Below are 11,855 nucleotides of genomic sequence, written 5' to 3'. Positions count from 1 at the left end.
CTAACTCAAGAATTTCCTAACTTATGAATCTTAACTTAGGATGGCACATACCCTGTCCTAAATGCAAAATAACTGCCAAAACTGACTGCAACAGTCTTGTGAGAGTGGTTGCCTAGCCTATGACAAGATGATGGACATGGCTGTTAGGGACACCATAAAGCATATTTCACTAAATAAGTTAATTAAGTGAAAACTTAAAAATGTAGCCTATAAGCTATGTGTTTTAAAACAATTATAATATTTATAACAATTAAATATTAATAATTATAACAGAATATTAGACTATTACTGGTATGTATTATTATAAATATGTTTTTTGTTTTTCCATTTTTTTATCCTGTTCATCCAATGAATCAATATTGACACACTCTCTTTCTTCCTACATAGGCCTAACCTAGACCTATTTCTCTCTGATATTATGGTTTGTTCATCTTGAGCAAACAACTGTCTTTAGAACACCATCTTTGCAACCTGACATTCTAATAGATACATTCTCATAGATACAGGCAGTGTTGTATACATTCTAATCATAGAAACAGGCATGACAGGACGATTGCCGATTTAAAAATCTAACTGACAGTTATGGTTAGGATTTCTTAAGTTAAGATAAGATAGGAGGTCTGAGATAAGATAGGACACAGCCATGAGTTTAGGAACTGCTTCTGTAATAGGAAGATAGGATTTTTCCTATCTTTGAAACTTAAGTTAAGATAGGACAAGCAGTTAGGATATTTTTCTGTAATGAGGCCCCTGCTGCATATTCTGAGTGAATGGCATAGGATGGGGCATGTGAGGACAGGGCTTCATCAAATGCCCAAAACAAGTGTCACCACCTCTGAGTCAGTGTTACACTGATCACATGACACTCGCCTGACTCCGCACAGGCTAATGCGCTATTTTCATTCCATGTGACATGTAATGGTTGTGGGCGACCCCTCTTACATTTTTTTTTTTTAATCCTGGGAGAACAAATTCTCATCCACCTGTCCCCCCAGATACGCTGGCATCAGAAAGATAGACTATGCATAAAAAACAGGCAATCTCTTGGTCTAGGCTCTAGGCTCTAGGTCTTCTATTTAAAAAAAAAAAAAAAGTTCAGAGACACCAATATCAGGACTGTAGTGTATGACTATCCCTGGAATAACATGATGTCTAGTTACACCCTGCGGAGAGACTGTATTAACTGGATCACGACAATAATGACATTGGACTGGGATACTGATCTGGCATAAGATCGTCTCACCTTACTACAGTCTACAGCAGAGATGGTGACAAGCCATTTGAGAGGGGCTTTTGTGTCCATTAAAGCTTCCCTCCTCCAAGAGCATCATGTTTCAGATACGACATCTGGAATATCTTGTTGAGTGTTGAGCCTTCATGAGCTGGACCCAGGAGTGAATAACCCCATGAACACATGAAGATGCTGTCCAAAAAAAAAAAAAAAAAAGTCCTGCCAGGTCAAGTCTGGCTCAGCACAGAAATAAACAACAATGCATTCTGATTGGCTACACACGGAGTCCAGTAAGAGCTCTGATGAGAAACGGTATCCGTGTTGCAGCCACTGAGGCAGCATGTCTGGGATCTAGCACCAGCATTCAGACAGGGACAACAAGGAGAAGATGGCTCAATGACTGCTGCTGGGACACATGCTGGACAAGAATGGTGTGTGATGACTGCGCACACACAGACACAGACACACACACACACACAAACCACCAATGGCACTACCACACAGAGATTTGGCACGAAATCCCGTCACAAATAGACTTCACCCATGCCGTCGCTAAAAACGATCCCTCTCCCAAAAATGTTCCAGAATGTTCCCTGGTCCATCCCTTCCACACAACCACAAACCAGACTGCGGCCATTCAACAGGCTACACAACGTCTGGATCAATAGCAATGTCAACATCTCTTCTGCCAGCGCATTTAAACTCAGACTGCCATGAAATGGATGAACTGAAAACAGAAAAACAAACAAACACAACATAGGAGTCTGAAACCAAAGAGAGAACCTAAATTCACATACATGGGGCATGAATATCCTTGAAACCAACAGGTGTCCCTGAATCATGTTACGTGTTGCATGCCCGCTGTTTCATGGACAAACACAACAGAGTAAGAGACGTTTCACGACTAGCCCCAACGTTAGCAGAGTTAACACAGTGTTACACATGCGAGGCCACCTATAAAAACGCACACACCTCCCCCCTGGAGCAGGTAAGCTCTTCCCTTCTTCTGAACGTTTGCCTAGAGCCCACAGAGGACAATGTCAAAGACATTGCCACACCACTGCAAACTGCAAACCTTAGTCTCGCGGCCATTTCTGAGAGACAGGCGCTTCTCAGTCTCTGGCTAGAACCTCTTGGTTTTGGAAGAAAAATGACACTTCAGCACGTGACAGATGAGGTCCTTTCCACAGGCTCACCACCAGGGCCACAGGAGGGTCTGAAGCTTCAGGAGTTTAAACCTGCCGGTGGACGTTGGATGGTACATGTTTAATTATGTGTGCATGTAATGGTTGTGCCGAGTGCGATTGTTTTTTTTAGTTTGTGCGTTCAGTGTATTGTTGTTGTTGTCGTCATTAATGTTGTTTTCCCCCCCTAGGAATGCTTGGGTCCGATGCAGGGTGGGTTAGGACTTGAAGACGTGCACGGCCCGCACCACGTACTGCCTGCAGATCGGGCACTCGCTCATGCGCTTGCCGCATTTGGTGCAGGTGACCATGTGTCCGCACTCCAAGAGGACGCAGTCGATCACAGCGTCCATGCAGATCCGGCACAGGTTCTCATCAGTGACCAGCTGAGATTGCACAGCATCTGAGAGAGCGAAAGACAGAGAGAGAAAGAGACATTATGTTGCGCAGAGGTCATGATGATTGCATACCCGAAAAATCCATTTCTCCCACACTCCCATATGTTCTGTTTTTCTCCCTCGTAATACCGTACTCTTGGAGTTCAACTGAACTCACATTTCACAAAGACCAACTAAAATGAATTATTGAACTTCAAATTAATTATGGAATTTCATGTACACCACAGATAATTGTTTGTTTGTTTTTATTGCCATTCTTTCATGATAATAAAAACACTTTGACTCCAGTTTGTATACATTGCACACTAACACATTTGCTACTGCCATTGGCCCATCTCATATCACTTGCTGGTCTATTAAATGTGGGTGGAGGGGCTTTCAGAAACCTCCAGCAAACAAGTAGACACAATGACTGTGTTATCACTTCAACACTGACACAAAACCCTATTCAAAACATGGCTATCTTTTCGCCTGTTAGTGTCCACACGGCCAAAAAAGATAGCCTCCAGTCTAACACATGCAACTGATTTTGCATTTCATGCCCAAATCTCCCAAACAATGTACAATCCGCAGTCGAATGCTTGCGACTGCTTCTGTGAATGACTGCATTCCGTAATCCCAATTTGTGTGCAATCACATGGCGCCAGTTGTGCTACATGAGATAATTGGATAATTGGAGGAGCAGCAGTCATTCCAAGTGCCTGATGCTCCCTGGAGACTGGTCAGAGGTGACCAGCTGAGGCTAAACACACAACCAGATGCTGAGGCCAAAACTCTCACTTCACTCATTTTGCCAGTTTCCACGGTAACACCAGAGAAAAAAACACTGACAAGATTTGTGACTGAAATGTTCTGCTCTTTTGTCTATTTTCCAAAAAAAGAAGAAAAAAAAACCTTGCCAATTATTTTTATACCAATGGGCAAAACACAAAGATTACTTTCAAGAGAGACCTACGAGTTTAGATGTGGCCTGAGACTTAATACCCCAGAAAGGTGCGTCCATACAAGCTCTCGGCTGGAAGAGTTTATGTCACTAGCGTCGCTATACATGAGGGGATGGTGGCTGAGGCGCCATCGCCATGGCAACCCCCAGTAGATGAGGCTGAACTGGGAAAATGCAGGATAATGGAAAGGGGAGGAAGGGGGTGTGAGACAGGAAGAAGAATGATGAGGCCCAAGCACTGAGACACTCAAAACTCTACAGACGTGTGTCATGGGAAATGTAGGACCTGGGACTCCATAAGGTATACATGGCGGAGAAGGTGAGCTCAGCCTTAGGACTATGTCTCCCAGCATGCATCACTTGTGAGAGGGGGTCATGCCTCGAATGCCACAAATGACTGTGGTCCATGCAGGAGGACGGTGAGCAAATAGGAGTGAGATGACATCATAAATAGCAATTGCGTCATTGGTAGGTATGGACACAAGAGCAGGGGTGGGAGGGTCAAGGTAATACCCAACAACCTTACCTCCGATTCCACCATTGCAGATTGGCGGGGGGTAGGCAACCACTTTGTCGGGAGGAGCAAAACACAAGCTATTAGACACTAGCACATCAAACTTTGAGTGAACTGCCAAGGCACATGTTTACAACACAGTGTCTAACCATGACCACAAATACATAACAAAACATCTGCAGTTCACTCAAAGTGACACCCTTTGGGAATAGGATTACTTCAGGAAGCACTAAATGCAATTAAAATTTAATTAAAAGTTCTAAAATAAAGAACTATGACCACATGACTGACAAAGACAGAGAGCTGCTTTCTGATCTACCAAGGCAAACATGTTTTCCTAAGACCTATGGGCTTTCTAGAAATAGTCCAGTAGAGTTCCATGACAAAAGGAAAGACTAACAGTATTGGAAGCACTGAATTATACACTGCAGTGGGTGCTATATGGTAAAAGAACCTTGGGCCTAGTTAAAAACATCAACAACAACAACAACAATCTTTTACACTTTTATGCTTGACAAAACAAATCTATCCTTATTCTCAGAGGTTTTGAAGTGTGAAAAGCAAATAAGAGTCATCTTACCGGCAGTGATGGCACTGTTCACATTTTCCACTGCAAGCAGACAAAGAAGGCACGATTAAGTGAAACAATTATGCTGAATGGGAAGCATTTATGCATGCATCTCTGAATGTGGTGTATGTTAGCAATGTAGTGTTCACTGACTGAGCTACTTTTGATTAACTAAGCTTTTACAGTCACAGTCCCTGTTATGTCCCTGTTATAGGCACCGTCCTACATGCTACTGCTGTGTTTGCATGATGTGCATGTGCCTCCTTTTGTGTGTGTGTGTGTGTGTTTCCAAACGTGTATATGTCCTGTGGGGTAGAACACACACACACACACACGCACAATTGATTCATGACTGCAGATGCTTGATGCTTACTGGACTTGCGGTTCTCCTCGTTCTCGCGGTACAGCCGGCGGACGCGCTCCACCAGCTCCCACTTCTCGCAGCAGCCCGAGAAGCTGACAAAGTTGCGCACCAGGATCTCCTTCAGCTGCCTCACCGACAGCCGCTCCACGTCCTCCAGCGAGGACAGGTCCGAGAGGGAGGCCCGCGCACGCCGGCGTGTCTGCGGACTCACCTGGCCACCCCAGAGAGAAACACACCCGAGTGAGCGGATTCGACCGCAACACATGGCACACTTTAAGAAAAAGCTCTTTTGAAAAAGGATCTGCTGGAAGAATAACCTAAAGCACTGTGGACCCCCGCGCCGATGTGAGTGGGCGCACTCCGTTTTCAACATTCGATTACTGACACAACACTGTTTTCTTAATACAACTCCTCACACCAGCGGAGGTGGTGGCAGAGTTTGACGCTGGTGTGCGGGGTTGTATTGAGAATAATGGAGTCTAAGTAATTGAATTTCGAAAGCAGAGTGCCACAGCACTTAAGACTAAATATATACACTTTTTTATTGCATCAAATTATCGATTACTAAAACGAATGCACACAGAGCTGGCTACCTAGTGTATAGATATACCAGAGGGTTAAAGCGGAGGATCTTTGGCTATATGGTATTGTTACGACCCTGCCGGTCTCTGCTTGCGTGTCTTTGTCTATTTCTGTGTTGCAGGCCGGAGTCATGGTACAGGTGCTGCTGATCACCTGATTAGGGCACCTGTACTATAAAAGAGTCCACCTGGCTGGAGTTCAAGGTTCTCTCTCTCCATTGCAGCATGCGTCGCATTGGTCTTTTGTTTTGATTTTGCACATTTATCTGATTTACACCACACCTTTGTTTTCTTACCATCCCACTAATACTGACTGCACTTTATATTTTCATACCTATTTATTTTAATAAATACATCTTTTTTGTTAACTCTTTATCCATGTGTGGTCTCCCTATGTTAAATCACCCAGAACGAGCCAGGTGGTTGTAACAGGTATAGATGCATGGAGTTCAAAGTTCATGGATATAGTACTGGCTATATTGCTATTATTCCTGGTTCCTTTGTGAATTTGTAAGCCCCAATGGCTAAAACAAAACAAAGGGAGTCTATATTTTTAACGTTGACTATACATCACTGCCAGTTCCTTAGCTCATTTGGAAATGCTGAGCTTATTGATTCCATGTTATGTTAAAAGTACCCTGATGGTGGAACTGGGTAATAAATATAATTAGCAGTGAATTAACCATGTGATAAACAATGTACAAAGCCAGGTCAGGACTCTACTCATTCTATACGTAATCAGTGATCAAGAGAAAGTAGAGTGATTCATACACTGTAATTATTTATATTAAAAGTAGCCACTTTCAGTAAAGTACTTGAAATATTGTAATGTGGTTTACATCTCAGGAGCATGCCTTGTTATTGATGTGTTAGTTATATGTAATAGTACTATGAATCATTTTGAATAAAAGTAGTTTGTGTTTTATGCTATTGCTTGTGTGTGTGTGTGTGTGTGTGTGTGTGTGTGTGTGTGTGTGTGTGCTCTGTGTACATATACGCATGGGTTTTCATACAGAAGAAAATAACCCACACCTCATTTCCTTCAGTCAACTCAGGTGGGAGAGAGAAGCCAATTACCCAGGAGTCCACAGTGTACCATGGCAGTGGTTCTCTTTTAGCACTGAGGTATTCTTAGAAGGGTACCATGATGACTCACCTCAGGGGTGTGGTCACTAGGCTCCAGGTTAAGGAGAGACAGGGAGGTGGCATCTCCTATGTCCTGTAGGGTGGAACACACACACAAACAAACACACACACACACACACACACACACACATATATATACATATATATATATACATACACACACACACACACACACACACACACACACACACACACACACAATCAGATATGATTCATGACTGTAGCAGGGGTGGAAATGAGTTTCTCAGCCGCTGAGGCCAAGCCTATTAGAGCAGCTTAGCTGCAGATTACACGCTCCCTGTTGAGGGCCATTGACAAACTTGGCCTCCTCCTTCCATTCAACACAAGAGCCCTGCCTCAGTTATGATAGCTCAGGGACAGGGAAGCTCTTCAAGGTTCAAACAGGTGGCCCCTTCACTACAGTCTCTCAAGAAGGGAAATGTATGCCGGGAAATGTATCTAAATAACCCTTAAAAACTCCCATAATTAAGCCATCAAGCTATTTTACTTGTGTGATTTATTGTTATAAAGTAAACTATACTGTTAAGTAAGGTAAGAGAGAGAGAGAGTGCAAAAAAAAGGTAAAGAGTAACTAAGCAACAAAGCAGAGCAAGAGAAAGAGAGAGGGAGTGCCAAAGGAGCAGGAATAAAAAGGTGGGGCGTACGAGGTAGAATGTCTACATAGACATATAGGAACGTCAGCACAACAGGCCAATTGGATGTCAAGACAAGAGGGGAACTGCCCAGCACCTCGCACCTGATTGGTGGACCCTGAGCTGTTGCTCCTGCTGATGGCTTCTCCCTGAGACGTGGCAACGGGGGAGATCTGGGGGGAGGAGGTGGATGCGGGGGGCTCCAGGACCGAGGGTGGCGGTGGCGGCAGCGGCGGGTCGTAGAGCGGCCGCGACTGCAGCGTGGGCGTGTCGGGCTCCTCGTCCTCCTCCTCGACGTCGCTCTCGGCGCCCTGGTGGCACAGCACCAGGTCCACCAAATCCTCCTTCTCGCGGCAGGTGTCGGTGGGGATGTTGCGCAGCAGCAGGTACTGACGCAGGTCCTTGACGCGCAGCCGCATGAGCAGCGGCCGCTGGAAGGCAGTGGCCCGGAGCAGGTCGCAGGTGGCGCACCGCCGCAGGTTGTCCTGCAGCACCGAGCACAGCGAGCAGAAGCTCTTCTTGCAGTCGCAGCACATGTACTGGAGGGGAGGAAAGGGGCGAGAGAGAGAGAGGAGGGGGGAGGCCGAGAAGGAAGAAGAAAAAAAAAGGGAAATTGAGACAGAGACAGGAGGACAAACGGGCAGAGAAAGAAAAAAAGAGGAACAGAAATAAAGGGAGTGTAAAGGGAAAGAGAGAAGGAGAGAGAGAGGACAGAGAAAGGAGGACAAAAGGGACAGAGAACGAAAGACAGAGTGGGGGAAAGAGAGAATAACACAAGAGAATGAATAAGCAAGGGAGGCATGGCGAGACAAAATGAGAAAGTCAGGGTAGAAAAACAGCAAGAATTTAGGAAGAAAGTAAAACAAAATTACAATGAGAAGCAATGATTGAGTATTAAGAGAGGGGTAGGAAGAGGAAGGGAAGGTAAAACATGGCAGAGAGATTAAGACAGGAAGAGATTATTTAAAATAAGAGCCATATCAGACAAACTGTGCAAGTACGCTGAAATGAATCAGCTTTCATACTTTGCACCTATAAGGCAGTTCAAACTTGTCACTGACATTTGGGCTTCCAACAGAATACGTAATTTTTCTGCAATTTTACATCCCTATGGCTGGCAAGGAGGGTTGAGTGAAGCGCTGCTTGCACAAAAAGACTAATCTCTTTTATTTTATCTTTCAACGGAAGATAAAAGGGGTGAACAGAAGCCTGATAACCCCTGAAAGTTTTCTCAAATAAATTTCCACCGAAGCCCACTTCATCAGGCATCCTGCAGAGTTATTGAGAGGAATGACTGGGGCATTCTTTACAGCCTTTTTCCACAAAACTGAAAACAAGAAATACAGCTCCCCTGCCACCCAGGCCTTTGTGATCACCACCAATCAGTACGGGTCTCTGAGGTCACATGACATGGCTTTGGCCTGGCTTGAAGGTCAAGAGGAAGCAAGAGCACTTTGTCTAAACAGCCCCCCCTCCCCTTTTTCCCCTGAGTTTCTTTCATGGCTTTCTCTGCTCCCTCCCTGCTGTTCCCCATCCTACTTCTCTGTCAAGTGTTCTGCTCCATCACTCTCGCAGCTCTCCGTATCTCTCACCCCCTCCTTCATTTTCTCTCTCTCTCTTTCTCTCTCTCCCTGGCTCCCTACACAAGAGTGATGTAACCATCTGTATTTAGTCTTTTTTGCCCTGGAAGTCAGAGGGACACAGGGGATTACTCATCAGAACACTACTGACCCAACGATACCTATGAACATTGGGGGGACACTGAAAAAGTCTGAGAGTGAGTGGCTGTGTGTGTGTGTGTGTTTGTGTGTGGCTGTGGCTTACCTTACTATGTATTTGAAGTTCACCTTTCTATTCTCTTATCTCTACGGGATAGCCTATGTTTACATCTTCATTTAATCAAGCACATGCGTGACCCATAAAGGACTGTCACCTCGCCTCCAGGCCTCCTCCATCTCACCAAAATATTAGACCTCATTGACATTAACTACACGTATCAGATGTCCCTCAAGGCATTATGGGTCAATCTTGTGCCTTTTTTTAAATTGCCACAACTGTTGAAACAGGTGGTACATTAGCATTACATAATTTTCTAGACACTGTCTCAATGCACAATGACCTTTTTGTGTTTGTGGTCCTTGAAAACTGAACTTGGTATTGGCAATACTAATGCTGTGCTCAACCAGTTCAGTCAGAATGGTACTACATGTCACACAGTCAGCATACGCGCCAAAATAAGCTGACTCAGTACACTGTTGGAGCAAAAATAAATAAATAAATAAAATAAATAAATAAATAAATCAGCAGGCCTTTTAATTTCTGAAGCTCTCTAATATGGGAGCTCTACTATGGCACTCCTATGCTCTGTGAACCTGTTGCATGTTGCCACTCGCCACTCCTCCAATGAATGTGGCAACCATCTTCCAGTCATCCCTCAGTCTCTCACCTTCCTTCTGAAGACGGAGAAAGCCTGCCCGCAGGCCTTGCATACCAGGCTGGGGCTCCCTGAGCTGGTAGGGGGATATGTGGAGTATCCGGCACTAGGAGCAAAGCGGAAGGGCCCAGCACCAGTCCCGAAGCCCGTCTGCTGCCCGCGGACCGCACCTGTGCCCATCACCTCATTCAACAGACCACAGCATGATGCCCACATGGATGAGGCCCCCGCCTGGCACAAGAAGAACCCACATTATGCATATACATAGCCTAACATACATGATTGTGCACATTAAACTACCATTCACAACATACACACAAACATACACATAGCCTACAATTTAAACCAAGCACATACAATCTATGACAATACAATACATCCAGGATCCAACTATTGAATCATTCACACATACAGCTAGGTGCATCCAAAGAGCACCCCTTCACTAGCTGTGGCCGCTCATGCAGTCTACAATTACCAGGTAATTTTCTTTCCACATTACATCACAGGCTTCAATCTACCCCAGACGACATCACCCTACATCATGGCTCCAAAACATGCATTTCGTAAATCAAAGCTACATCATGTGTTTGGTTTAGGAGTACTCGGAAAAGCCTGTGTTGTCAGCCCAGAAATAGATTCTCTCATTGACTGCGTTCATCTTATTAGAGCTGAGAGGGAGAGTCACTACGAGAGAGAGGGATTGTGCTGAGCTATTACGAGCGATCATTGCGGTCCAATTGACAGAAGCCATGGAGTGGGCTAAGAAAAAAGCGATGGCTGCCTGGTTTGACGGCTGAGTTTGTGGAATAACATTACGGTACATTAAGGAGGGCGATCGATACAAAGCTCTCCAAACGTATGAAATTAAAATGTATTGGCTCCACCAATGACTAGTGCATCTACCTGTTACCTCCCATGCTTTTAGGTCTTGACTGCTTAGGAATAATCTGAACAATGACACACTGACCAGGATCTTCTGACATTAATTAACTAAACGTTGAAGCGAATGTGATTGTCAGTTAAATAACTGCATGATCTCCCAATGATGCTCATGCTTGTACAGCCACCAACCAACATTAGCCATTTAAAACTAGCAGAGCATCACTGTTAAAGCAATGCAGTGAATCATACACTTCTGACCTAATCGTTCAGACCAAAGGCGCCACATAACCATGTCAATAAACTAATATTTTGAATGCATCTCTTGCGACGTCGTTCATGAAAGCACAACAGCGATACAATAATGGTATACAACAGCTAAATTACTAGGAAAACAACAGTGGGTTAGTCAAAGACAGGCTAATAGGCTAGCTGGACAAGCTAACTCTGTATGGAACATAACCAAAGGAAGCACATAAGTCGTGTTTGAACCACAAGTAGGCATATGTTAAAATGCATATCTACCTTCATATCAACTCCCAGTGGCTAGTTGTAATCACCAAGATAAATAGATGTGGTGATCATTGCAAGAGCACCACGGGCCACCACCACTACGTCAACCGAGCTAGCGTTACGTCTTCCTCGGAGCTTCTCACTGTAGCAGTGATGTTAACAAAACATTATGGATGCGCGTTTACCCAATCACATCAACCCCTGGAGTGCCACTATGTTTAGGTGACCAATGGTCTTCACGTTCAGTTTTGCGGAGAAAAGAGTGTTATCAGATTGCATTGCGAATGTTCTGCTGCCTTCATCAGAATGTATTATACAGTGCGTGGTACTGTAAATCCCACATCATCGATGGCTATTCTGAAACTTGAAAAACTGCACCAGTAGTCTACCCCATTTCACTGTCATGATGCAGTTCTATAACTCTAACAGAGGAGTTGACTACATGTC

At 44.5% G+C, this 11,855-nt stretch overlaps 1 protein-coding gene across 2 annotated transcripts; it reads right to left on the bottom strand.

Moving 5' to 3' along the window:
* Window positions 1-754: 754 nt before the first annotated feature.
* On the bottom strand, window positions 755-11,644 carry rnf34a (ring finger protein 34a). 2 transcript variants are annotated; one of them, XM_042102018.1, is made up of 8 exons: window positions 11,421-11,644; window positions 10,029-10,247; window positions 7,687-8,121; window positions 6,940-7,002; window positions 5,212-5,413; window positions 4,851-4,880; window positions 4,283-4,324; window positions 755-2,818 (listed from the first exon to the last, which is right to left on the bottom strand). In XM_042102018.1, the coding sequence occupies exons 1-8, from the start codon at window positions 11,424-11,426 to the stop codon at window positions 2,634-2,636; spliced, it is 1,182 nt and encodes a 393-aa protein (XP_041957952.1). In that variant the 5' UTR covers window positions 11,427-11,644; the 3' UTR covers window positions 755-2,633. The 2 variants fall into 2 exon arrangements, with proteins under 2 accessions (XP_041957952.1, XP_041957953.1); XM_042102019.1 differs by lacking the exon at window positions 4,283-4,324 and having other exon boundaries at window positions 11,421-11,643.
* Between the last annotated feature and the right edge of the window lie 211 nt (window positions 11,645-11,855).

The sequence above is a fragment of the Alosa sapidissima genome, chromosome 8 (assembly GCF_018492685.1).
Source record: "Alosa sapidissima isolate fAloSap1 chromosome 8, fAloSap1.pri, whole genome shotgun sequence".
In the NCBI taxonomy this organism is placed as follows: Eukaryota; Metazoa; Chordata; class Actinopteri; order Clupeiformes; family Clupeidae; genus Alosa; species Alosa sapidissima.
This window is presented reverse-complemented; position numbering and strand designations above follow the sequence as displayed.

Excerpts from the sequence above, each read along its gene's own strand:
- rnf34a (XM_042102018.1), bottom strand. Across the intron at positions 8,122-10,028 it reads TCTCCGTCTTCAGAAGGAAG|TACATGTGCTGCGACTGCAA; the intron begins GTGAGAGACTGA and ends CCTCCCCTCCAG. Across the intron at positions 2,819-4,282 it reads CTGCAATGGTGGAATCGGAG|ATGCTGTGCAATCTCAGCTG; the intron begins GTAAGGTTGTTG and ends TCGCTCTCTCAG.